The sequence below is a fragment of the Tympanuchus pallidicinctus genome, unplaced genomic scaffold (assembly GCF_026119805.1).
Source record: "Tympanuchus pallidicinctus isolate F22 unplaced genomic scaffold, pur_lepc_1.0 scaffold22, whole genome shotgun sequence".
In the NCBI taxonomy this organism is placed as follows: domain Eukaryota; kingdom Metazoa; phylum Chordata; class Aves; order Galliformes; family Phasianidae; genus Tympanuchus; species Tympanuchus pallidicinctus.
Genome location: NW_026294739.1, coordinates 31,689,693 through 31,717,531, shown reverse-complemented (window position 1 = coordinate 31,717,531; position 27,839 = coordinate 31,689,693). Strand labels below are relative to the sequence as shown.

General features: G+C 39.7%; 2 protein-coding genes across 3 annotated transcripts in view; one reads left to right on the top strand and one right to left on the bottom strand.

Annotated features, from left to right (window-relative positions):
• The window catches only part of CMTM4 (CKLF like MARVEL transmembrane domain containing 4), a 35,614-nt gene extending 21,483 nt beyond the window's left edge, over positions 1-14,131 (top strand). The window contains exons 3-5 of one of the 2 annotated variants that reach the window (XR_008207698.1): positions 4,289-4,387; positions 5,277-6,218; positions 6,407-14,131. Coding sequence is in view for 1 of the 2 variants with exons in the window: in XM_052686674.1 (XP_052542634.1) it covers positions 4,289-4,387; positions 5,277-5,450 (273 nt within the window). In the remaining variant the exon portion in view is untranslated. Of the gene's footprint in view, positions 1-4,288; positions 4,388-5,276 lie in introns of both variants that reach the window. The other variant, XM_052686674.1, reaches the window with a different exon arrangement.
• A 2,815-nt stretch (positions 14,132-16,946) lies between these two features.
• On the bottom strand, positions 16,947-27,570 carry CMTM3 (CKLF like MARVEL transmembrane domain containing 3). Its single transcript, XM_052686675.1, has 5 exons — positions 27,388-27,570; positions 22,143-22,298; positions 20,747-20,842; positions 19,882-19,999; positions 16,947-18,792 (listed from the first exon to the last, which is right to left on the bottom strand). Exons 1-5 carry the CDS (start codon positions 27,493-27,495, stop codon positions 18,728-18,730), a joined length of 543 nt encoding a protein of 180 aa, XP_052542635.1. The 5' UTR covers positions 27,496-27,570; the 3' UTR covers positions 16,947-18,727.
• Positions 27,571-27,839: the final 269 nt, after the last annotated feature.

Below are 27,839 nucleotides of genomic sequence, written 5' to 3'. Positions count from 1 at the left end.
CTATAACTTATTTTTGCTTGAGAAACCATTATTTCTATTAGTAATTCTGATGGAAAAAATTACAGTGTTTAATAGTGTGATTAGAGAATAAAATTGTGAGGTTGAGTAGGGATGATTGAATTAGATAATTGACAGTACATTTGTGAACTTCAGATTGGTAATTTCATATAGGAGCAAGGGGAAGAACTTCCTCAACCTTGTGAAGTACTGATTGGAGAAGAGTGAATGGCATTGCCATCTCCTGAGGTCTTATCAGACCTCATTCCTAGCACTGCTTCAGGCTTTCCATCCTCATGAACCCAGGAACTGTACCTACTCAGGCCCTTCAACCTAAAGGCTAAAGAATCCTGTTTAATTACCTATCTAGATAGAGATGCCCACTTCACAGCAGAATAAGCAGAAGAAAACCTCACATTTTCAGTATGAATGCTGTCTTGGCAGAAACATGTCGACATCTGTAAGTTAAGGTGCCTGCTCTGCCCTGTGCTCCTGAGCAGCACACATAGGTGTGTGGTGCTCACACAAAGGCAGTTAGGTGTCCTTGGATGCTCTCCTTTTGATTAATACCTCTATTAGGACTGTTGGTGACTGAACAGAATGACTTGCGAGTAATAGCAAAGGGTCAGAGGTCCATCTTTAATTTTAGGCCATTTTGCAGAGGAGAAATGGAACGGCAGCTGTCTAGAGTGGATTTGGTTCAGCTCATACATTTTATTCTCTGCCATGGATGGCAGCTTTGCGCAGTGTTTTGTGGCACAGCATACTGTCTCATGAGGTTGCTGTAATTTCAGCAGAAATTCTTTTATCTGTGTGATGTGGTTTTTACTTTGTCTATAAATATAATAGTAAGAACTTTAGCTATATCATGGCCAGATTTGAAAGGACTCATCTTTTTTCAATTACCTTATTCTTTTTATTGTCAAGATTATTTGTTTTCTCATATTTGGAGAAAAGCTACGTTACTTTAGGGAGTGTCCTCTGCTTCTTGAGTTTCTGATGTAGTTCATTCTCCTTTGTTTCTGCTCAGGCTTCTTCCAAAACCAGTGTAGATTATTTTCTTGTCTAAGTAGTATGTACCAAATTTGGGATTAAATGCCTCCACTGATGCAAGCATCTTTGATTTTACTAATATGTACTTATATGACAGTGTTACTGATGTCATTGCTCCTTAAGTTCCAAACAGTCTGACTTGTGGACATGAAAGATTATGTTAGTTTTAGCTTTTTAAGGGATGAACCAATTAATAATTAATTCCGTTAAAGGATTTTAACCTGAACAATGAAGATGCAAATGTAGAAATGAATGTGTCAGAACCATAAGATGGAATGAAGTCTTCAGATTTGAACTGTTAAGTCATTTGTAAACACAAATCTGAGTGTGTGGAAACAAAAAATGTGTCTGGAAAAAAAAATAGCAATCGTGGATTATAAGAAATAGGAAGGGGCACAACTTTGATTTGTTTATTCTGATGTTACCTAACTTACAGATGAAAGTAAATTTGAATATGTCTTCATTCTTAAATGTTCATCTGCTGGTTTTGTTATCCTGTTATCTTTGGTGTGGTTTTCCATGCTGAAATTTCTGAACAGCTATTGTTTCATGATTATCTAAACTCAGGAGTCTTCATGCATGCAGCTCGATCTTTTTCGTATTCAGCACAGCTTAGGTTCTTTGATTTGTACTGTGAGAAATGTTATCCTCCTTTCAAGTAGCTTCTGTGGCTCTTTTCTTCACCGTCTTCAATTTTCAACATAATTTAAAAATGTGGATACCAGACCAGAATGCAGCATTCCGATGTCCCTTACAAGGGTATGGTAACCACCTTGCACCTATTGTATCCATATGTGCAGTGGAATGTTGAAGTGCTTTTTCATCTTCTTTTTTGGTCATGGCACAACATGTCGAGATGCCTACCGGTGGTAATGCTGAAGTTCTTAGTTATTTCTCCCAGGATCTTGTTTCTGTTCTGGTTCGGGTTATGTTCTGGTTATGTCTGTTGGTTGTAAAATACTCTTAATCAGAGGGCATCATCAGTGTGGATGGCCTTTCCTCAGTATTTACTTTCAGCATCCTTGGTGGTATAGACATTTACTCTGGAGACTTGATGAAAATGTTTAATGCTATTTAGCCATATATTGAGAAAAGATTTGTGCAGTGAGAACCAAAGCTCTTTTTGGAGACTTCAGGATGCAGGTAGATCTGATAAACTCCAAGCTGATGAGGTGAATACTTGGAGAAATTGCAGAATGTAATTTCTTTTCTAATATCTCTATTTCTTAAATTTTATTTTCTGTTTTGTAAGAAATTGTGTCATTAGAACTGCAGTAGCTATTAAGTGAAATACCAATTTTGTTTGTTTTATATGCAAGATAGTATTTGTCTCACTGAGTTTGAACAGAATAAAGTATCTGCCTTTAGTTGTACACTGGCAGGTGAAAAAATGGTAATTGTTTCTTAGGGATTCACGACTTCCTTATGTTTCCTTCCTGCTAAGACAGACCCACTGGGCTCATGAAATCTGAATACATGGTTAGAAATAGTGAGGAGCAGTAGAAGTCTCCCAGAAAGGCCAAGTCCCCCTTTTAGATGAGGATCGGTCCTCAGTGCTAGCTTGCACACTTCATCCTCAGGTGTGCTTAATTTTGACAACCAGCTATCACTGAGTCATTGCCCTCAAATGGATCATATTCCGTGTGAACAGCACAGCACCAGATTCTGTTTTCACCATTAGTTACTAAAACATTCTCAAATGATGGCTGCAGAAACAGATGTTGAGCTTAACCACTTTTTTTCTTTCCTGTACTTTTTTTAGGGTGGCTGGATGATAGTGATCAGTCCAGAGTCTTTGTGTTACATATCCAGAACCTAGTTATGGGGCAAATATTATATTTATCTTCAATTTTCTAAGCATAACTCCTTACAGTACTTTAAGATGTGGTTCTAATAATGAAATAGTAATTCTCTGGTAAATGGATCAGAAGTGGGAAGTGAGCTGCTTTACGTGTAAGAGTCATGTAGAGTAGATTTACCTTTTAGTTTTAAGTAAAAAGTAGCAATGAGGTTTTTTTTTTTTGAATGGTGGGGTTGACATGTTCAGTCTTTTAGATTTTTCCTTTTCTGTGTCTCAGTCTAAGTTGTACAGCAAATTTGAATACAAGTTTTCTTTCCATCCCCTTTAGCTGCGACAGTGTTCACCTCTCACTGATTTCAGGTTCCTTCAGGATATTTCTGTTGAGCTGCTGTTCTCTGCTTCCTGCACAGACCTACCTGAGCCCTGCCTTCCTCCATTCTTTCAGTTACCATGGTAGTCTGTTATTTCCTATGGCTGTGTAGTGTACAAAAATAGTGCTATGTAAATAAGCATCAAATATTTATTCAAAAAATTGCAAAGAAATGCGCAGAATAACATACTAAACAGCTATTCCCTAGCAAACCTAGTCTTTGGTTTCTTTGTTGAGGTTATCTTGAAGTCCATGCTTCTAATTTGTCTTATATTGATGTAATCATTTTTGTGCTAATAGCTTGCCATTTGGAATTTACTTATGTCCCAGTGATATGTTAATTACCTTTGTTTTTTGTAAGGCCTAATTATCTGAACTCCAGGTGACACGTGCAGCGTATGCTTAACTGATCTCCGTGCTTTGTAGCATTTTTTGGTGCTTAAAGCAAAGCAAGAATTTTCTCTGAACACCTCAGAGCACCTAGGTGGTTGTGCATGTGTTTTGGTGTGTCTAGTTGAAACATCAATCCTATGCAATAGACGTGGATAAAGCTGTGTGTTCATCCAATGCGGGCAGCTGTTCTTCATAGAGAAACTGCAGGGTGTGTGCTGTTGTACAGATAAGGCCTCAAAGAACTTGCAGTCAAACTCATGAGTGTTATGTGGACAGCACATGGAGAGTTGTAATGTGAAAGAGAGCAGGGGAGTGTTAATGCTGGAGATTCAAATTACTTCAGTGTCAGCTGAGATGGAACAGCTTTACCCATTGCTTATGCTGACAGTCGATTCTTAATAATCCCAGCAGACATTGAGATAAAACATCCAGAGCTTACAATGGTGCCTTATTTATACTTAGTATGTGAATAGAATTCAAATAGTGATGTGCACACATACTACATTTCCTGTGTAATAATCTGTCATCTTTTACGTGTGATAAACTACATAGGAAGTGGGAAAGTATTACTATAACTTTTGTTCTAACCTTTTCCTGTTTCATCAGTTGAAATAAAAATAAGTGGACTGTTATTGTTTAATAATGCTGAAGGATTGTTATTGTTATTTTTTTAGGATCTGGTCAACACTGGACTCAGCACTTTCTTCTTCTTCATTGCCTCTGTAGTGCTTGCTGCTTTAAACCATAAAACTGGAGCAGAAATTGCTGCTGTGGTAAGAATTTGAATTTCTTTTTATGAGTCACTTAAGTGGCTATTAAAACCAAGAATAATCTTTTAGTTGTGTTCTTGTGATATTTCTGTTACCTTAGTCTTCCCAATTTACTTCTTATTTTACAGTTAGGTATGCAGTAATTTTGGTTTAAAGAATGTTGATTTCATTTGAATTTAGTCTCACGTGTTGGGGCATGACCAAACAGGAAAACAGCTTGCTGAGAATGCTTTACCAGTTTTATTAGTGTTGCTTCTTTATCTATACCTAGCTTAGGTAATACAACTCTATATTGTGAGTTTACAGAAAAGGTACAGTCAAAAATTCTTACCAAATGGAGCTTTTTTTTTGTAATCTTCTGAGTTCTTCTTGCTCACAGAAGATCAGTTTTTGTGGATGGAGTGTAGTGGTACTTAAAGTGGTACTTAAAACAATAAAGCACATTAACTTTGTCCTTGAGCTGGCAAGCTTGTTTTTTCAAACCTAGACATTGAAATCGCGCAAATTCTGCAGAAACACCTAGACCTGCAAATCAAATCCTCTAGGCTGATGGTCTAGATTGGCCATCTCTTGTCATTTGTTCACTGCTCAGGTGCATCCTGAGGAACGAATGAACTGTTTGGATGAAGAGCCATATTATTACAAGAGGTTCTTCCAGTGAAGTTGCATTGCAAGGTGTAATTGTTGTGTTTGTAGACGAAGAACTTAGTTTTCTTGGATCACTGATCTTAGTAGCTTTCATAAATTCTCTAGTTTATTGAAGAAGAACAACATCAGGTTTGTAGGCTGTGATAATCTATCAGTGCAAGTAAAGCAGGAAGCTAAACTTCTCAGAAATTTGTTATGAAACTATGCTCATTGTTTTCAAAAATTGTCTTTCTACTTCTTGTAGATATTTGGTTTCTTGGCAATGGCAGTGTATGCTGTGAACACATATTTAGCTATTAAGAAGTGGCGAATGAACAGCAGACAACAAAGCAGTCGGCAGACCAGTGACTACATGCGTGCTCGGACAGAATCCAGAGAAGTAGATCATCGCCCGGAGATTCAGCGTCTGGATGCATGAGAGCAGCATCCAGATGGGACTGTAGAGGGAAGAGAGAAGTGCTGAACTTGCTCGTGGAATAAAGTGTTTTTTCTTTATTTAAGGAAGAAAAGGAAAATCAGATAGTGGCAAAGAATGCCCAGCCCAGATATGTGCAGAGAAGCATCAAGTCAGAAGCTGTTTTCATGAAAGCAGTAGATGTTGGCCATTCAAAAGCAAAATCTTTTCAAGACATCCACATATATATACATATATTGTATATATTATGTATAATATATTATATATATGTTCTGAAGTATGTTAATGTTTTGGATTACTGCGCAGAACTTCTCTTCCCTTTCCTAAGAGCAAGCTCTGAATATACATGTTCTGCCACCGTTTCTTCATCTGTCATAAAAATTAAGACCAGAGCTATCTTTTTTGTTTAATATAAGAAAGAAATCCACCAGGAGCAAATTTAATACACATGAAAAGGAAGTGGGGGGCAAGTAGCAATAACTTTACTATGTATCGTGTCCAGCAGCGCTCTGTATCCTTCCTTGTGCAGCCTTGGCAGTGCAGTTCAGTTCTCACCTGCAAGATTGCACGCAGTTTCGTTGTTGTTTCATTGACCTAGCTGCCACATGAAAGTCTCTTCTGTCTTCTGGTTGTTGATTTAATGCTGAGGCAGTTATCCTTTGGATTATTTGCAAATCATCACATGCAGTTCGTGCCTGACCTTGCTTGTATCAGAACTTGTGCAAGATTAGTATATCTTATTGAATGGTCACCACAATGCATCCAGTGCAAGTATGTGAACTTTCTGCTGATGTTGGATACATGCTGTTTTTCATTCCAAAATGATGGAGGGTGGAGGAAACTTGGGAGGCAGGGTGGAGAAAGAGAATGCTGAGGGGCACAGTGCTAAAGGAGAGAGGATGAATTGTCATCTGGTAAACCTGCGTTCCAGTCATGTCTTTTTTCTTTTTTCTTTTAAGGTTCAACCTTTCTGAGAAGCCTAGGGTAAGCAGTAACTAGCAAAAATTTATGATATAAAGTGTTTCTAAGATTGCAATACTGTGATTCATCTGAGATGCTTCTTGTTTAGAGGATTACTTGTTTTTTCTAAAGTTAAACTGTTGGTAGTAGGTAAAATTTGTTTTTTGAATTGGATATATCTGCAAACATTTTTTCTAATATTTCTTTGTTGAGGAATGGTTTTACCTAATTGAAGTTTTCTTGTTTTAATTTTACTTGCAATTAAGATAAAGGTATTTTCTCTAATCAAAACTTGAATTGTGAGTAATCAGTTAAATATTTCAATGTTTTTTTAATGATTGATGGTTTTTTTTTATCTGTGTAATCCATTATTTGACATCAGAGTTGAACAATTTGTATTAATCTTGTTTAGCCGTACTCTTAAGTGATTTAGCACAGTTAACTTCTGAACAAAAGGCAATACACTGCAGACAGGTGACTTTTAAATACATAAAACTATGTTATATCAAACAGAAAGTCAGTACAAGTGCCTGGGCGTCTTTAATACTAGAAGCAACGGAGGGTGTTCCAGATTTGAACCTTACATTGCAGTTCTTGGATCAAGCAATGGAATTACACCGACAGGTAGAAAACTGGTAACAAAACCAATGTCTTTGCATTTTTCGTGGGTTTTGTGTCTATGGTGCATTTTCACTTAAAATTAAGAGTTATTAATGAGGTTAAAGAAAACTTGCCTTTCTAGACCAATAATGGTTTTTTTTCCAGTTACTGCGTTAACGTTTTATTGTAGTTTGTTGAAAGTTAGCACCAAAGGTAATGTCAGTTTAAAAAAAAAAGATTAGAGTGTAGAAGCTTACTTCTGTTGTTGAACTGAGAGCATCAACATTTTATTAAGGTGGAGTCTCACTGGGTTTAATGAGTTTTATGAAATGTAAATGACAGTTCCACGTTCAATGTGGCATGAAATAAGTTTCTTGAAGTCAGTGTAGTTGCTTTAGCCCTTCTGTTTTTCAGCAGTCCACTTGAAAGTAGCACAGACATATGTAGACTGGAGTTGTAAACAGACATTAAGGCAGTTTGCATAAATATTATTAAAAAAAGAAAAAGCCTTATTAAAATACAGAATCTTGTTCTGCAGAAGATGGATACTTCTGGAATGGAACCTGCAGAAGTTAGGTGTCAGGAAAGAGGTTAGGGTAAGCATAGGCTTTTCATTATGAGTATATTCTGATGCTGGTTAATGAGAGGACTGCAATAACACGTATGAAGGAGAATGTCCTGTTCCTCTTCTGTAATCCCTGTGATGATTCTGGTTCTCCAATTTCTCAGAGGTATGTATGGGAGATTTTGTGCATCTGCAAGTTTGTGAATTTGGTATCTTTAAAATCCATACACCTTTCCTAACCTGGACAAAAGATAACTTTGCAGGGCCTGTTCTGGAGTGAGATTGCAGAAAGCTTCTTATCTTTAGCTGGAATGACAAATGCTTACTTAGTATGAATGATAGTTATATTTCTAATATTGTATAATACTTCATCTTATATGTAGTATTCCTGTATGACTTTGAGTGCTATTACATGGTAAATAAGTTTTCCTGAGTTGGGAACAGTATTTATTACTTACAGCACTCATGACTTGAGCTTAGCATAGCTTTCAGGGTAGAATTCAAAGAGAATATGATTTTAAAAAGTTTTTTAGAAGAACTACTATCTGATAACTTTGTAAACAGGAAGACAAATGTAAATTTGTAATTTCCTTATTTTGGGGACCAAAGATGATTTTAGTATTGTACAGTATATACTTTCTTAAAATCTAAGTTAAGCATTTATTACTCTACAGAGACATTATTTGCTATCTGGTTTATAGAAAAGGGAAATAAAGTAGCTATGAGACAACTAAAATTGAAACACTGAGTTCATTTAACATAAGCATTCTTAATTCCACCCCCTTTACAATTGCAATTTCATGTGGTGTATCGAAGAAGCAGTAATCTTTATTGTTAAGATTGTTATCAAACCTGCAGCCGTTAAAAGAGTAGAATTAAAAAAGAAAAAAATATAATGAAATCTTTACAGAAGAAAATGAGTCAGAAAGGTTTTGTGATTTGCCTTTTTGAAATTTGCTTAGAAAAGTGGCACTAAGTTACTTCTTCCAGCCAGCTAGTCTTGCTGGCTTTTCTTAGTTTCAAGTGTGCTGTTTAGCTCTACAAAGGGATCCAAAAACCACTGTAAATAAAATAAAATGAAAGCTAAACAGATGAATCTCGTGGGAATAGGATGCTTGAAATGGTAATGGCATTCTGATTAATCCTCTTAAGTCAAAACTGAGCCCTCAGATTTGCCATCACCATGTATTTCTCTGTGTAAAAATGAGGGTAAATATTGCATGCTATGCACAGGCTTGAAAGATCAGTTAACATGAAATGATTGGAGCAACAGAGTAACTGTTGTATGGTGTTGTAAGAATAGGTATTCTCCTGTTAATACTCTGTTCAGTTTGGGCAGTCTTAGTTCAGGTTTATCGTGCATTCACTTGATGATATGCAACTGCCTGCTATAGAATTAAGTTTCTTAAATGATAATTAAGAATGATTTGGCAGCTTAATTGCTTCTTAGTAAAGTTGATTCCTACCTACACTCTGCTTGCTCCTTTCATTTTGTAAATTCATGCCTCATCTGTCTTGTTTTATATCTAGTTTTTGTTAACCGTTCTGCCTTGATATGTATAGTGACTGCTTCAATCTGAGGAAGATAAGAATAGTGTTTTCTATGTCCTGCTTGAGTATGGTACTCTTCCCATCTGTGATAGCTTATAATGTTTGGGGATGGATCTGCTGGGGGATTTTTTTTTTTTTTCCCCTGTGGACTTTGGAAGCCATCTGGCATAATACTGCTCGTGTTTCTTCCTAAGTTTCCTATAAGGAACCATATGCTCAGAGGTTATTATTAGCATCATCTGCCATCTACCTCTGCCTTTTCTGAGAGACAAGGTGCTGACCTTTGAGATTTGATGCCTGTATCTCAGTCTGTTCTGTCCATCATTGGCTTTATATTCAGAAGTATGGCGTCAGCAGTGAGCTGTGCCTTGGAAACAACTCGTCATCTTCTGTTGTGTCTCTTAGATGAGAATTTAAATAAAATCAGTAACATGGGGTGCTTCTTTATAGGCTTCATCATGTGATTCATTGTGCATCTCGTGATATTATCTAAATTGATTTAATGTATTTGTTTATATTTCACTATTAAGTCTAGAAAGAGGAGGGGAGAAGTGAGGAAAAAATCCAGTTTGTTAATTATGTATTTCTTTTCCCTCCGTGAATTACATTGTACCCCGTGATGATTGTCCCTTCGTAGTACAGCAGGCTTGCTGTTTCTTAAAGTGCTGTGAACCACACCGGAAAATTCATCTACTGTAAACTGTGTGTGGACTGTTAATAATTGAGTCAACCTTCAATTTCCCATAAACTTATAGGATCCTAAACAAGTCTGACATTTGCCATCTTTGTGCTATTTTGGGAACATGTAGGTACAGCAAATGCTTATTTAATATGTGGCTTTATAATGCAGCGCCCCCCCTTCTTCAGTCTGTGTTCTAAATCTGCTGTTTTCTTGTCCTGTGATGTACTCGTAAGCATTCCTACAGGTGTAGGTTCCCTTTTTCTTTTTTCTTTTTCTTTTTTTTTTTTTTTTTTGACTGGGGAGTGTTTGTGGGGCATAAACCTCTCCATCTTAGTAGCAATTCAAACTGGGTAGAAAATAATGTGCTCTCTCCTCCTCTGATGAGATTCTGAACAGTTTTGTACATGAAAATGAGAACAGCCTTGTGCTGAAAGCTCTGGAGCCAAACATCCTGAGTTAGGATAGATGAAAAATTAGGCACAACTATGAATTTGAGATGTGGTAAAGGGTCAGAAGAAGAGAGACAACCAGACTTGATGTTCAGTAACCTGGCATTTTGAAAATGATGCGTGAACTTGAATAATCCCCTACTGCAGAAGGAAAAATATCTTCCTCACATCTCAGTGGAGATGGAGACATTTGGACTTGGTTTAAAAAAAAAAAAAAGTAGGCTTAGAAGTGTTCTTATCTCCCTAATTCCAGGGCCATGCTGGCCATACAAAATGGTAGGAGAGATTTGACACCAACATTGTTAATGGCGTGCCTTAAAGCTTGAGGTATGTTGGCAAATAATGTGATTATCTAATGACTTCTACTCAGCTGAAGTGTAGCACTTGGTTCACAGTGGCCTGCAGGACCTCCAGGAGCTTACATCAGGAGGACTCTGTACCTGGAGGAAGGCATTCTTTCAGGCTGGGATTTCTGCCTAGTCCCACTGAGACAAGTAAAGCTGTCATGTAGCATTCCTGAACCTGGGACTTTGATTTTGTCGTTTATAAGATAAAATATTAGGTTTGTTTGGGGGGCCTTTTAACTAACAAAGATCAAAAGAACGTGTAGATACAGATATGTATTTTAATCTTAATGGCAATGAAAGTAATCGTTTTCTATGAATCTGAAATGGGTACAAAACCCAGCAGAATGTTCTGCTTTTTGCCTTTAACACTTTTTGGAAAAAAAAATTCTATCTTTATTTTAATAGAAGGAGTTGATTAAAAATGAATTCACACAGATATTCAGGAAATCTCTGCGTTTTTTCTGATATTTTCCATTTTAGCCACTTACTTGAATTGGTATTTGATAGAGCCAGAGGAGTACTGCCCTGCCTGAGAAGGTTCCTTTGTTGTTTTGGTCTTATTTTTGCATTGTATTTTTAAAATCTGCCCATAGTTTAGCCATTTGTATTCCATAAATAATCTGTCTTAAAATCTGCTTACACTGTGATTTATAGAAGCCTTTAATTTAGAATATACAACGCAATCCAATTTTCTTTTGGGAATATTCAGCTTTAAGAATTGTTCTTACGTATGCCCAGAAGTAAAGGTTGTTTATCACGAGAATGTGGTGAGGTGAAGTTCCCTATCCAGAGTCCCAGTACACCTCTTTCAAAAGCGTGCTGGGTGGATGACTTAGTGAAATTGCCTTTTAATCTCTGTGGGTTAATAAATTTTTTTTTATATATAACTAGCCACAGATATTCCTTTTTAAATTATGCTTGGCAAACAGAAGATATTTAATTTTATATACAATATACATAGTTACCTTGATTGACATATTTATAACAGAGCTTTGAGTTTACTATTAAGGTTTTATCTGTATGCTGTGGTCTTCATGGGCAGAAGTTATAAAAAGCCAGTTAGCCTATATGGAAGGATATAGAAGCTATCTTCATAAATTCCGAAGGACATCAGAGCATTTCAAAAAGCAATAGCCAGACCTTACTCAGAGAGTGTCTGTTTTTCCTTGTCTTTCACTGGGGCTGGTCCCTGCAGCTATTTTAGTAACATCTGGATGTGAGTAACAGCATGAAATACGACTGTCTGCCTTTTCTGACTGTCAAGGACTATTGTCTAGAATATGGGAAGTTTCAGGGTATTGTGTTTGTTTTGCTTCGGACAAACGTCTCAATAGACATATTTAGTTAAAAACTTCATGTGTTTGAAAGAAAATACCTTTTGTTAACTAGGCTGATTTATCACTTTCGGTAATCTTTTAACCCCAAAGGATTACAATCAAAGTACTTCTAGCAATGTTACATTTATCCAGATGTCTACAGGTTGAAGTGGTTCTAGCTAGCACCCTTTTATTACAACAATTGCTACCTTCGTTTTCTACTGTTTATTCTTTAATCTCAAATGTTTACCAGTTTCTCCTTGTTGGATTATTGCAGAGGGGGGGTGTATCTTAGCACTACAGTTCATCCAGCTTTAACTCATGTCACAGTTCTAGAGTAAGAAGATATTGTGACTTATATATTGTGGCCAATTAATTGCATTTTAAATGATGTCTTAAGATATAACAGTTTTGGCATAACGAAAGACTTAGCTAATCATTTTATCTGTCTAGGCTTCTGTGTTACTGTCATTTTGAAACTATTTGTATATGTTGAAGTTTGTAAGGGTTCGGGAACCCACACTAAAATAGTAAACTATGTATTTATTTCTCAATCTGCAATTTATTTGCTCAGTTATGATTTGAAAGTTGACACTTTGTACGTCTTTTCACAGAATTGTAAACAAATACCGAAATACTGCTTCACCTAGGGTGCCTTCCATGTGTGGTATAACACCTGTCATCCACAGCAACTGAGATGTAAATTTATTAAACCAGTAAACACTATTTTTGTAATGCGAGTCCCTATTATATCTCTGGTTTTGTTGTGCTTTGTTTCTGCTAAAACAGTTTATTGCTACTGGTCGTTGTCTTACCTCTGTGTGCTGTGTAGCAAATTTCTTCTCAGAATGTGAATCAGAAGATGGTCTCATTTTTTTGCTCTGCCTTCAAGTGCTACCTGAAAGATGAAGTTGAAGCACATTGCTGAAGTGAAGGTATTTCAGCTCTGTTTCCTTGACATGTGTTTAAAGAAGTGCTCCGTGTGGGATCTCTGTATCCTTGGTGCTAATTTGGGCTCCTCTAGAGAAACACAGTAGATGCAATCTAAACATTCCTGACAGTAGCTATATGTATGCTTAATGGTGTCTGAGGAAGGAACATCTGGGCCTGGATGATAGACTTGTCCCTCGGGTATAGTTCCTATACTGACAGGTCTGTAGTTGTGAACAGCTCAGAAATGTCAGTCAAAGGCAGTGGGTTACAGTTGCATCTCGGGGCTGAGCAAAGGGGGTGCAGTTTTTCTTCTGACTTATGAGTATGCTTCTGCTATGTAATACCCTTGGTGTTTCACTTTTGAAGTACAAAAAATTGTAATATATTGCCAAGGAAAATCTCTTAAGTGTTCTGTATATGCTGCTGCAAATGCAGAAACTGGCTCTGTTGTCCTTACTCAGGCAGAGTTCCCCATTGACTTAGGAGACTGCAAGATAAGGCATCCATTTATCACCAAAAGCATGTTCTGATTCAAGGATTTGAAGAATCTCACAAGCTAACTAATGTTAGTATAGAGCCCATGTGCAGCCTTGAAGCAATCTCACGGTATTTGGTAAGTATTTTTAGTGTTTTGAATTAGATTGCACACAGACCAGCTGATAAACTCAGTGCTGTCTGTAGAAGTACCAACTGGCTGTGATCACTGTCTTGTCACTGTTAACAGCAGTAGCTCACAAGTGTAAGGGTAGCATCTTCCAGCTCTGTTTGTGAACGTCATGCTGTTAACGTGCGAACAATTTCAAAGGCAACTGTACGAGAAAACACAACCCCTGACTTGTTTTTTTATACCAATAATGGGTTTTCAATATGTTGTGCCCTTGTTTTCTGTTGGTTTAAAGCTGAACAAAAACACACGTTGAAGAATTATCTTGAAATACAGCAGTCCTTATTTTAAAAATCTATACAATTCTAGTGTAATTTAAACGGTGTATTTATCAGTTTAAAATGTCATTTTACTTTTCCAGTCTTTTGTATATGGGCACGTTACTTTTTGTAAATTTTTAATTTAGATGTCTTTGTCGTTTTTCCTTCTGATATTTGACGATTTGAGCTCTGTGGATTTTCATGGTACTCTTCTGATTATGTCTTCATAGTGTTTAAAGTCTGTATTTTTGTATGTAGGGAAAATTGTAGTTTTCTAACACTTACTTTGATCAATATAGTATGAAATCATTTGTGAAGGATTTCCTGTTTAATAAATGGACGTATTAAAGTATTAAAGATTGTCTTCCTCTGTCAAGGCAATATATAAGTTCAGTGTTACGGTTGATTAGTTGATGATGCAGCAAGTGCAGTTGCTAAATGCATTTTCTATGCAAGACAATGTCATAGAGTTTAAAAAAAAAAAAAGAAAAAAGAACAAAAACACAACAAAACAGCTGAACAAAAGACCTTCTGCCTGAGGTTTCTATGACTCTGGAGGTTTCTGTGGCACACTGGAACAACAAAACACTGTATTTTGGGTTTGCAGCATCGTGCTCTGGACTGAGAATGGATTTGAGGACCAAAATGTGCAGTGAGTGGTAGTGCTCTGCCATCTCCTGGGCTAAAGGTCACGTATCTTACCTTGATGCGACCAGTATTTTGGGTGTTCAGATGGCTTTGGTGCACAGATGGCTGAGTGAGTGTTGTGGGAATGTGGATTGCATGCTTGAAAGTCTGCAAAGGAGGATAGCAAGTGGGGGGGAGGTTGGTGACATTAGTTGGGGTGTGTCAATGAGCTTTTGTGGAAGGATTCAGTATGGACGGACATGTGCTTGTGCATCTCTTCACCAAGATAGACTGGTTCATTTTGCTCGTGTAGGTGCTCAGCTGTGGTGGTTTCAACAAGTTGTGGTATTACATCTGTTGTACTCGCCTAGAGATCAGACCTTAATGTAACTGATGCTGTTCAAGTAACCAAATGGTTAGTGCTGGATGCAGTGGCATGTTGCTGCTGGCATGGTGTTCCCTGGTCAAGAGAAGCTTTATCAGCTGTGGAATAGAACAAATCAAGTTTACTTTGTCTGTCTTTTAAACACTGAAGAATGACTTTATTCTCCTGGGAAGACTGTGATTGATTTCTTATTTAATGAATGTTGTGGATTGGGCTAACGAAATGTGATGGGCAACATCCAAAATACACAAAAGCACAAGTATTGCCTGATTCAGAATGAATGCTGGTATCACTGTTCTCTTTTTCAAGGTAATAGGTGGAAAAAGCAAGTTTTCTGAGTGTATGTAATCTTTTTGTTTTATCTTCTAAGTTTTACACAGCATTCAGAGTACTGTGACATCTTCCAGTAAAGGTGCTGCAGTGGAGGTGAGTGTGCTTTATTTTTCTAAACAGTTCTATTTATTTAGAAAAAGCAAGATGTGTTTGCATCCTGACGTTTAAACCAGTACTCCTGATAAAAAGGAGTCCCAGATACCTTGTAAGAAGACTCATATTCTCAGTACTTACGTAAATTTCTTGTGCTTCCTTAACATAAGCTCAGAAAGAGTTCCAAGGCTGCTAGGTAAGTCATATGTAAAAATATAAGATGGTATGTGCCTTGTCTTTGCTTTTAGGGGACAGTTTGTGTCCAGATTGTTGAAATCACTTTTTTAATCTCTCAAAAGTCAAAATTACAAGCTACCTGTTAGAAGGTTTATCTGAGCCTACGAGCAATACGTATTGCCTTGTTTTACACATTATAGAAGCAAAGGTATCAAGAATATGCATTACCAGTATCTGGCTGCAAGTACATACTCACTTCCTGATGCAGACCACTGTTTTCCTAGCAGGGGAAGATGCAGCTGTAAAATATAGGCTTAGAAAATTGTACGGTGAACAAAAGCGTAATGAATTAAAAACATCTGCTTGCTATGCCAAGCATTAAATAGTCATCTGCTTTTAAGCACACCAGGCTGGTGAAAGCATGCTTCTCAAATACCACGTGGGCTGAGATGGATCGCTTAGTAGTACCTTGGAAATCATGTTGTTAATTGGAAATGTAAGGCTTTCAGGACTTTGAATAGCACAGGTGAAAAGCAGCCTGAAGTGGAGTAATGTACAGCGTGCGCAAAGGACAGCAGAGCCTGAATTGAAAGGGTGCTGGGAAAGGTCTTCTGAATTCCCAGGTTTCGCTATTGCTGAGCGCTGCTCAGCATGCACAGAAATTCAAAATGGAGATTGCTGTGTCCTAGTTGTAATGAAGGCATACAGCAGCCTGTACGCTTTTTGAACAGCTCCTGTTTGGAACGAGTGTTGTCACTGAAGAGACACGTTTGGTTATGATACACCAAAACCAAATAAGACTGCACACCACAGGCGTAACATTTGGCAAGAGTGTGGAGAAACCAGTGCTCCCACTCCTTTTGATCTTTACAGTCCAGAAAACAAGCCAAACAAAAACCAGGCAGACTGCTTCTGCCATCCACCGGACTTTAAAGTATTGGCTTTAAAGGAATTATTTTTAATTGGATTTTCTTTTCTGAAGTGCTGTTCATAAAATACCCAAATGCATTTTATTTCAATCGTGGGAATAGATCTTTTTATTTAAAAGGCTGGAATCAAGCAACCACTCAACCCTGGGAGCTAAATGCTTAGAAATAAATGAAATCATCAAGTGCTTGCATTGTCTGAACAGGCAATTCAGCACATGCCTAATGAAGTCCTGAAGCAACTTCTGTTTGTTGTGAGCAAGATTGCTTTTTCCTGTTGATTTTGACTATTCTGATGTGTAAATTTAACAAGCATTTATACTGACTGTGTGTCTTTAAAGGGTAAATCCAAAGGGGAATCTTATTTTACAGTGTTGTTATCTGCCAAATGAGGTCACTACATATGATGCCTACTACATACGCTAAAACAAATGCTTGGTTATTTATTTATTATTTGCTTAAGGAAGGATGAAGATTCTCCTTGCAAAATATGTAACCATGTGTGATTGGCTGCCAGTGCTGTCCTCTGCATCTCCAGAATACAGTGTCCTTTGTGTCAGAGTTGCCTGAAATAGTGTTATTCCCACTGTTCAGAGGCAAGGATGAGATATTTAAGTAAAGACACCCAGTGTTTCTATTAAAAGAGATTTAATCCAGCATGGTTTCTAAATATTAACCATGTACTAGTTTCTGGCTGTGGCATGCAGTACACTTAAAAAAAATAATAAAAAAATACAAATAAATTGAATATAAAAAGCCCAGATCTCCTGATGTCACAGTGAGTGTCAGTAAAACATGACAACAGAGAGGAAAGAGAGGATTTCAAATAAGAAAAGGTACAATGAGCTCTTTTCAGAAAAGCAAAGATTATTTATCACATCTGGAAGCAAACATCTGGTTTGCTTTTATTCCCTCAGTGGTGTGAGAACAGGAGTTGTAGAAGCTGCCTGGTAGACATCTCCAAATCTGGCCAGCACCTTCCCAAGCACCAGCTCACTGTCAGGTACCGTGCTTTTGCCTGTTAGCAGCCAGCTGCCAGCAGGGAATTGGAACCCAAGCAGTCATTTTGTTCCAAATGAAATCTGCTTTTGCTGTTTTAGCTCTGTTTTCATTTATTGTTAGTACCATCTGCTCTCACTTTAATTATTTTTTTAAGCAACATGTTCTGCTGTATTAATTATTTTTAATGTATACAGGTTTCTTTGAAACATACCTGATGCCATATATGAGAAGCATGCCATGCTGTTTCCAAGTGATACACGCTTACGTGTTGGCACACAATTTGCAAGTTAAGTTGTGCTACACATGAAAACTTGTTCTTGTAAATTCAGGTTTTTCCCAAAAATATTAAAGTAAATCTTGTCCTTGTGAGGTGAGGGTAAGGGCTGAGGACATGGATTTTGTGCAGACATTCTTTATTTTGGAGGTTGGCTTTTTTACCTCTTCACAGTGGGAAGGAAGTTGCCCTCTGGAAGTCCAGGTATCCTGAGTTTTTCCGGTACAATCATCTGTTTTGTGGACCCAGTAGAGCAACTACAGCGCTGTTTCTCATTGGAAGACCAATGTTGGCAAGATAGAGCATGAGATCAGACAATGATACCTTGCACGCAAACATGTGCAAGCTCTCATAGGCACATGGTGTCATAGCTGGGTGGTTTTGGGAAGCCTTCCTTACCTGTATGTGCAAACGCACATGTACAAGGGCTTCCACAAAAACAGTAGGAAGGGGCTGGTAAGATTCCACTTCTGTTCTACCACATATCTGTGGTGAAACTGCAGAAAATGAGAACGTGACCCCATCCAGGCAGCTTAGAAAGTGATAATGTCTGATGAGGCACCGCTACACTTTGAGATTTATGCTTGCTGCTCATTTCCAGTTGTCACTTGTTGTCGACATTTAGGCAGTAGGTACTGATGTACTGAAACCAACTATAATCCATGCCTTGATGTGGTTGAGATAGTGGAATGCTCAGACTTGAGATAAATGTTGTTAGTTAATCAAGAAAAATATAAGTGAAATAGAGGCATTCTGGGCCTCTTTTCTTTGGCACAGCAAGAAGTATTAAAGCAAGAAGTAAGTGTTAAAGACTTGGAATTGAGAAAGCATGTTAAAAGCTCTGCTATAAGTTTAAAATACTGTGTTCCCATTTACTCGGCACGCTGCATGCCGAACAACAAAGGGTTGTTTGGATGCAGACCTCTAGGAGGTTGAAATCTGTAGAAGCCTTAGTTCTGTGTTACGTATCCTTATTTCTGAAAGAGTGTTTAATGGTATTGGGAATGGTCTCCTTCACCACATCACTGCCCTATGCTTTGGTGATTCCATAAACAGTGAAGTGGAAAGAGGATATTGAGGCTGAAGTAAGAGATGTTTCAATTGGCAGTGCAGTGAGCAGAGAGGAAAGTGCTTGATTATCTTCCCTTCACACTCGGCTGGTGTTTGTTTTTTCGGTCTGAGTCAGAATCGGAGTCTTCATCTGAAATTTAAAACAAACCAAATAAAACACAATAATGAGAACAAATTGGAAATTGGAGCAGCTTTAGCTCTTGCTGAGAGAGACCTGCTGCTCCTCTGTGGGTGCCTGCTTCGAAGGATGTGGTGTATTTAGGGGAGGAGTTTGCAACGTGCCAGTTCTGACTAACCTGCTAATACAGCTTTAAATGACATTTCAGAGGACTTGTTGGCGAAAATGCCACAACAGCAACATAGACAACAGTTCAAATGAAAGAAGCTGCAAAGATACTTCTGTTAGTGTGACCACTGAGAGGAAGCCTGCTTACAATATGCTTCCTGTGCTGAAGTATTGCTGTTTGATGCAGGTCTTGGTTACGCACTGCCAGTTAAACAGATCTGAAAGCCAGAAGCTCTGGGGCATTAAGAAATCCCTGAGGGCATACAGAGATGCATCTTGCCCAAGTGTGAGACTCAGCTTGCAAGAAGCAAGAGAATTCTGTCCCCTGTCATTGAGAGCCACCGTATGAACGTGGCTTATGCTGCAGGAGCAGTGCTGCAGGGCAGGGGTTCTTCACTGTCATCCCCAACACAGCTGCTTGACTACATGTATGCAAGTTCAAAAGTTTCTCTCTCCATCTCCAGGCCAATAGACTCTAACTTTAGTCTAATTTTATACCCTAATCACCTGATCTTGTTCTTGTTCTGTGGCCATTTCAGATTGTGGGGCTGAATGGTTTTTAATCTCTTTAACACTGTTTCCTATGATCTGTTCCTTTAAGTCATCTTTCACAAAAACCTGTGCTGCACAATTACTTCTATAATTGGATTTAGGAGGTTTTCAAAGTTAGGTCGCACACAACTCTGAGAAACTAAATCTCAAATTCTTGGTTTGTTAGGATCTTAATAAATTGTGAAAATTCCAGTTCTTCTGGTTTAATACTAAGGACCTTCATAATTTGGCTTAGTTGAATATTTAGTTGAAAACTTAGTACCAAATGATGGTAGCCGAGAATAGGAACTCTTGCTATTTGAGTGCTCTTGCTGGCAAACGAAGGGTGAAATAGAGAAGAATCACATTTCATGCTTGTATGACCAAAAGGATTTTACCTACCTTCTGACTTGCGCCTTTCAGGGGACTCAGAACTGCCTTGCTTGAGAAAAGTAACCAGGTCATTGAATGTTATGTAGAAATCGATAGCATACACTATTGTGGCTATAAATCCAAACACCTAAAATGGCAGAATTGATGTGATCCTTAACAACGTGTCTATCAATGACAAAACAAATCAACCGAGTGACAAATTACAGTAAGATCTTACTTTTAAAATTGTGTCTGATTTGGGATTGCTCAGTAAAGTTCAGTGGCTTACAGTACTGGGTGTAGTTCTTGCCTAGCTTGTCATGTCTTTATGCAAATTTTATGATGCATAAATTATTGATACCTGTAGTCAAGTTGCAACTGCAGTAGCTGTATCTTATTTCTGAACGTGCTGATAGTAATAGCGAAGGCTTTCTCCTGGACAGCCCACACACAAGAGGGTAAAGTGATGACTGCTGCTGTTTCAGTTTATCCAAGCAAAATTATGCATTTGAAGCACAAAGGTGAAATCACTTATTTTGGACCGTCCTTAGCAGTTACATGTATTATTATTGCTGGTTCTGCTACATTTGTTTTTTGGGCAGGAACAGTTGAGCTTCATCTTTTTGGCACAGCTAGTGAAATTGCAAATCAGAATAAGTGTTTTCCCAAAGTCATGCCATTAACTTTGAGCAGTAGTATTAGGATGAAAACAGCTGTTTGTTGATTCAGAACCTGTTCTCCTAAATAACTGACTGTTTCTTCCCTGCTTTTTAGGCAAATTCTTCACTTTTTAATTCAAGTGTTTACTACTTGCAGTAGGGTCAAAATTTGTTTCTGATGCATGTTCCTACACAGTTCATTAAACTATTTGAGAGGAAAGCTGACATCTACTTACTCCGGCTGCTTTGGATGCTCCATCACTGTATTTTGAGACAGCAGCGATTGAAATGGCAAAGTAAATAACAGCAGCAGTGACACAGCGCAGGAAATCCTGTAAAATAAGCAGTGTGGGAGCATCAGCTCAGTCACATAATTCCGACACACATGATCTTCTGAGAATCACTTGGGAAGTTGTAAGCCTTTGGTGCTGTCTGACTTGCCTGATGCTGGAACGTGACTACAGCCTTTAGTAAATGAACTATTCATCTGGGAAATATTTCTATATGACATATGACTGAAATCTTGGCATCAGCTCCTGAGAGTGCAGCTCTGCTGGGCAGGAGCCATGCCCTGTAATACAAGTCGTGATGTGCTGGAGCAGCCTTATCTGTGAACGGTTCAATGAAGGAAGAACATGTGAGCCAAAAGAACGGTATCTTGATCTGTTCACAATGAGGTCTGCGTTTTCAGGCCAGATGGACAGGTAAGGTACTGTCTCAGAAGACAAATCTACGAGAAACTTGATTGGTCTGGAGTTGGAGCGAGGTCAGTTATCTCTGTTCTGCAGCTGGAGTATGTTGTGGTAATGGATATAATAAATAAACATACAAGTGCTTGTTTTCTTAGTTCTGTATGAAGAAATTGAGATTACTGTCTGAAAAGCAGGCAAACTTTCATAGTCGCTACTGTTGTTTTATCCACCAAAGGCCTTTCTAATGGTATTTTTATTGATTGAGAGCACTAATTCAAATCTCACTAGGGTAAACTCTTGTGAAGCTGTACCAAAGAGAGAGCCCAGTCTGACTACATCAGTGATTTATTTACTTTCAAAGAATGTGTACTGATAGATTAATGCTTTCTTTGTATTGCATTTTTGAAGCAGCAGAGACATCCAGTGGTCACTGAGCAGTAATTACCTGCAACTGCAAATGCAAAAATGTCCTAAAGAGCAGCCAGCTACCTCTGCCAGCAAGAGTAGCAGGACATCCCCACTTAAGGCAATTAGTTGTCCGTCAGCATGTGAGTATCTAAATGCATGTGGATATCTGCATCTGAACAGCTTGTACCTGAGGTTTTAAAAGCAGTCAAGTGCATGCCTCACTTTCACCATGTGTATCATTGAGACCTCAGCAATGGAAAGGCTCAGGCTGATGTTGGCTGCTTCTGAAAACCATTTGCCCAGGCAAAAATCCTGTGCTCTAACAAAGCAGTGCAATGTGTCAATACCTTGAAAGCTATAGTATGTTGTAGAACATAATTTAAAGAGTGCTTTGGGACCTTTTGAATGAAAGGTAAAATGGACAAACTTCTCATCAGGAGTAAAACTACTAGCAGCCAGCCTGAACTCCAGTATAGTCCTTTTTCTTATACTGTACAATTAAATCTGTGGTTATAGTTCATATTTCACTTACTGTCAAAGGCCAGTAGAGTCCTTTAAACTTCTCATTAAGTTTAGAGGCATAGGCAAAAAAAAGAAACAGTGCCAGCAGAAATTCTAGGAGTGGTGCCATCATGAATGCAGAAGCTGAAGATGCAATATAGCAGATAAAGATGATAAATGACAGCACCTAGAGTAAAAGGAAAACACTCATTATTCACATGGAATGGCAGAGCCTTAGGCAGCTGAGCAGCTTTGAAGTGTTACTGGGCTGATGATGGCGTATCTTGCTTCCTACTTTTTTTTTTTTTTTTTTTTTTTTTTTTTGCACAAAATGAATTTTCTCATTCACTGAGGAATAAATCTGAAGTCATGCCATTTATTTCAGAGTGTACATTTGGCTCTCCAGGGGTCTTGGTAGATTTTCACCTATCTGAGCCAGTAATTTGTTCTGGATTGTAAACAACTCTTGACAACATAATTCTGAAAATGCAGTGGAACTTTGCCAAGCAAACAGAGCTTTGAGCTTTCAGCCATGACAGTTGTCATTTGAAATGCAAATCATTGCTCAGGTACCAGAAGTAACTCAGCACTTCTAATCTTCTTTGAGTTGAAAGAAATTATGTCTACTGTTAATGGACAAAAAAGACAGGAGTTAGTTATTCTGTGATTTCTCTGTCTCTGGTTCCAGTTTCTCAGTGTAGACAATTGTTTTAGAGAGTTATAGCTACCCCCATAGATCTATTTATTTCCATACTTTTTTTTTTTATAACTCTACAAAATAACAAAGCATGTTTTCCCTCAATTTAAATACAATTAATATGTGACTTATGGCTCAAGGTGTTTCTACAGTGGGAAAAATGACCAAGGAAAATGTACTTTCTCCTAAATCAGACAGTACCAGAGCGCTGTGCTGCCGTTCTGGACATCTCCAGCTTCTGTACTTGTATGTGAAGATGGGAGGTGAGAGAACTGGGGCAAAACTGAGCAGTTCTCCAGTCTTGTACTTTGAGCTGGTCACATCCAAGAGGCTCCAGTTCTACTGTCTCATGGTAGGTACCACATTAGACTACACTTTCTGCGGCAGTTATGTGCTGACTTACACCTGGACTGCTGCATCCAGCCTTTCCTTTGGAGGCACTTTTTGGCCTTAGATGCTCAAGGATGGTTTTTGTTGCCATAAAGGTAGGCACAGTCTGAGGAATAGGTTAGGAGGGTTTTAATTCTAAATTGGGATGCTTCTCACATTCTTGCTCGTCTGATCTTAAAAGTAGACATACTTCTCCCCCAGATGGCCCCTTAGAAGGCAGATAAGGCTTTCTGAATAGTGTAAATGTTCCAGTTGAGATGATCAGTATATTTGCTTCATTGAATTTCAGAACTGTGGCTTTTTTTTTCATTGCTGCTGCTGTGTGTTCCTGTGAGAGCATCACCTGTACCTCAAGGAATACCCATATTGCCCTTAAAAGGTAAGACACTGATTGCTCCTGTGAGAGTCACTCAGCCTTCAATATATGTATCAAAAGAGCCTGTTTATGTGTAGGGGGCAAATAAGCAGTTGAGTCCTGCTGAAGTGATTTGTTAAGGTAAGGAATTAACAAGCTTTTGTTCTAAATTCCAAAAGAATTGACCAGGATGACAGTGACTGAAGTGTATTGTTTAGATTCCTTAGGACTGGGTGGTGAAACTTGAGAGGATGTGACATTTTTAGTATGAAACTATATTTATCTTAGAAGCTCACGCATTGTTCCTGTTTCATTAGGTTGTAAAAAACTGGTCTGCATCAGGGCTGTGTTCCGTCAGTATTTATCCTGTTATTTGCCTGTTGCTTGCATACTCTTTGCAGCCTTACCAGAGTTCTCACACAGCAGAGGGAACTCATTTGATGTATTTTACATGGGGGAGGTTATGTTTTATCAGCTGTATTAATTAAAGTGTATTCACACTCTGGGTTTTCTTTGGTCCCTGGGGTTGTGTCCTTTGAGAGCAGTTCAGGAGCCTGAGCTGTTCCTGCAGCTGAGGTCAGTGTGGTTGTGTCTGCCTTTGCCATGGAGCAATATTTGGATGCAGGGAGTTCCAGTTCAGCAAAGAGCAAAATAGGAGCTCCTGGCAATGGTGTCATAAAAAGTCCCATGAAAATGAGGCCTGATTTTTTTTTTTTTATTTTATTTTTTTTTACTCCTGAGCACCTCTTTTTTTGTGAGGATGGGAACATACATCGTGGAAACAAAACAAAACAAAAAAGTTAAATAATAGTTCTTCGTAAAGGAACTTTTCTGGTACTGCATTTCAAAAAACAAGTTTTCTCCCATGTAACAATTACTTGATATTGCTCTCCTTGGCTTTTTATGCTGGCCAGGCACTAGGAAGGCAACACTTCATCATATAACCAGCCTTCGGTTTAAGGTATAAAATACACTCAGTTCCAACAATTAAAGTAGTGTGCTTTGTAAGGGAGGCCTGCTGCAGTGCTGAGGTCACAGGCAGGATATGTGAAGGCGTTTGCCTCTCCTGCACACACAGAACAGACCCAGTGCAGCCCATGGGGATGACATGGATGCCAGGAAACAGCTGACAACATTATGCACAGCTACACACACCCTGCTGGGCGCCTCTCACTGCTTGTGGCTAAATGTGCACTGCTCAGAGAACAACAGGTTGGCTTAAACATTTTAAGTGGCTAATGGTGATCTCTTCTGACAGCAGTGTATTTTGTTATTGTTTGCTGGTGGAGGAAATGCCTTAGCGGTCTCTGCTATTCAGGTACTTCTCCACTGTGCTCCTGGTGACCAAGCTCTTGGTGCCCCGATGTAGAAGCGGGGCCGGCTGGCTGCAGCCCAGGGGATCTTCAAGGAGGCTGTGCGCAGAGCAGGGAGGTTTCAGCCATGAAGTGCAGTTCAGAGAAGACTGAAATGAGAAAAGACAGACAGGAAAAGAAGAAAAGAACAGGCACAATGATTTCTACATTGTGTGACATAGAACAACCTTGTATGTTCATACCATGTTTATTAGGAACTGAAAAAGTGTTTCAGGGACGGAAGAGAGCATGGATTGTATACTGACCTTGAAAACAGCAACTTGAGTGTTTTTAGGGAAAACGAACAGCTGAAGGCAAGGGTTTTAAAGTACATGGAAGAAATAGTGGCACAAGAAAAGGATAGAAAAGGAAGGGTGAAAAGAAGGGGAGGGGAAAAAAGAACCTTGCCAGAGAGAGCAATGATTAGAAAGCAGAGGAACCAGACAGGAAGAGTAAACAGCAGAAGGAGAGATGGCAAAGCTTATGTGTGTGTTTGATGTTACTGCTGCTTGGTGGTGGCCTGGCTCTCCCAGATGGAATAAAAAATTCATAGGAAGATCAAAACAACTTCCTTCTCTGAATAAAATTTGAGAATATAATTAAGCTTCTAGCAGCAATCAGCTTCATCAGCAGCACAACTTGTTCCAGAGGAAGAGCCAGAATGCCCAGCACGGGTGGCCCGCAGGGCTGTGTACATGCTGACATGAAGAACCACACCACACTGTGAGCATCCACTTCCACTTCATGGCAAAATGTACCTTGCTGTTACATCTTTAAAAAGCTGCCTTCAACCCGAGCGTGGCAATCCTGGGCTACTTGAGTTTCTTTATCAGTATTCTGCCAAGGCTGAAGGCTTTCCTTCCCAAAGTAAGTCCAGATTGTCCTCTCTGTACATCAGGACCTCGAGTAGGGCAAGATAAGGGAATAGGAATGGTTGAGTGGCCATTGTCTTAAATGACAGCAGGCTGACTGAGGCGTGGTGAATTACGACATCTGAACTGAGCATATGCTGGCCCTTGTGTTGTACAAAACAAAGCAGTGTAATGAGGTGACTCCCACCACTGCCACTGAGGTCACTGGGCTGAGGGAATTTGCCAACTTTTGTTCCCTTTTAGCCACAGATTGAAAAGGAGAAGTAGAACACTCCACCCCAGCCAAGATATATTTGCAAGTTGTTTTCTTTGCTTTGGTGGGAGACATTTTTCAGAATATGGTAGTTGCTTTCTTTGATGTTGAAGAAAAACAAATGACTTGGTATTTGTTTAGCTGTACAGAGAATCCCTGATCTACCATGAGGGGATGCTGATAGTTGCATGACTTTAAAGGCTGACAGATGAAGTGTACTTCTTGTGACTTGCCAAGATGCTGGATAATAATGATGTATTCAGTAACAGTAATGAGAAGCCCTGAATAAAAGATACTGTTCAGAATCTGCACTTAGAACCCCACCCAACATCAGTACTGTGTCAAAGCAGAATCAGACATTCAAGATAAAAAATACAAAGTTAAAGCTGAGACGCATTTAAAGTTGGTAGATTTAACAAGGACTCATCTTTAAATATTTGCCCCCATATTTCATTAGTTGTATGCAGGCTGGATTTATTCTGGGGTCTGTAGTTTTCAGGGATTTCTCCTGGCCACGCTGACACTTGGAGGGAAACTACTGCTGCCTCTGTGCTGCCCAGAGGTGATGTGCTGTCTGTGGGGCTGTGAGCGGCTCAGGGTGGGCTCAGGCTGCAGCTTTGGGATGGGTCAGAGCTGCATCCAGCCTGTCTAGCCCTCGGGAAGCCCTGCTAGAGGATAAATCCCCTTGTGCTAGGGCAGAGTGATTCGTATTGCACTTCCAACCAGCACTTCCCTGAGGCAATGGAAGGGTGAGTGATGCCATGACCACAACGGTATTCCTCAAATATGTCATCAGGTGGAGATGTTACAAAGCCAGGTTGTGTGGAAGTTGTCATTTACTGGCCGTGAGGTTGTATAGGGACTTCCAGTAAACGTTACAGTACGTAACAAAAGTATGTGCCAATTAGCAAAGAGGAATTGATTGGGCTTTGCCGTCTTCCAAGTGTGATTCCGTCAGCCACGCGTGCTACAGGAATGGGGCGGTGGGACCTGCAGCGGTCGGGGCGTTCCACGAGGAGCCGATGGCTGCCATGAGACGCACAGCTCCCCGGCCCCATCCCGAATTCCGGTTTGATTCATAGATACCCACTGCCCAGGCGGGGATTCTCCTTCCCTCCCACACCGTACCGATGCACGGGGTCGGGATTTCTGGTTAAGGTACGTGCAACGAAACCAGGCGTTTTCAACCAAGAAGGGGCTCGCGGGCAGCGGAAGCGTAACCCGGCCCGTCTTTAGGCTTCCGAACGTGCCGTGCCCGGCCGCCATCCCCGCCCTTCCAGCTCTGCCGATCCGCAGCGCCGTCGCCACTCTCCGCCCCGTCCCGACCCCCGCTCAGCCGCCCTCCCGCGGCCCTTACCGCCTCGGCGAGCAGCAGCCGCCCCTTACGGGAGCACAGGAATTCCCGCGGAGGCAGCAGCGAGCGCAGCCCGGGCGGCGGCTCCGCGTTGGCCGCCGGCTCCTCCATGGCTGCGGGGCGCTCGGCTGTGGGCTGCTTTTCTCTTTTTTTTGAAGGAGGGAAGCGGAAATCATGACACTGCGGAAACGTGAAAAAAAACCCCGCAACCTTTCAGCATCCCCAAATGTGCAGCGGCTGCTCCTGGAAGGGCGGGGCGGCCCCGCGCTCCCCCGGCCGGCCGCTCCTCGCCCCGCGCCGTTCCGAACAGCCGCGGCAACGCCGGGACGCGCAGGGCTCTGCCGTCGCACATCGGCACGGCCCCAGCTGCTCCTCGCACGAGGGGGCTGGCAGGGACGCAGCGCGGGTGACTGAGTGCTGGTACACGGGTCATCTTCACTTCACGTACACCAAGA

Bases quoted from the DNA above. Each gene is read 5' to 3' on its own strand.
- CMTM3 (XM_052686675.1), bottom strand. From the start codon at position 27,495: ATGGAGGAGCCGGCGGCCAACGCGGAGCCGCCGCCCGGGCTGCGCTCG. The intron at 22,299-27,387 runs GTAAGGGCCGCG...CTTTTACTCTAG, and splicing joins GGCTGCTGCTCGCCGAGGCG to GTGCTGTCATTTATCATCTT. The intron at 20,843-22,142 runs GTAAGTGAAATA...CTTATTTTACAG, and splicing joins GACTCTACTGGCCTTTGACA to GATTTCCTGCGCTGTGTCAC.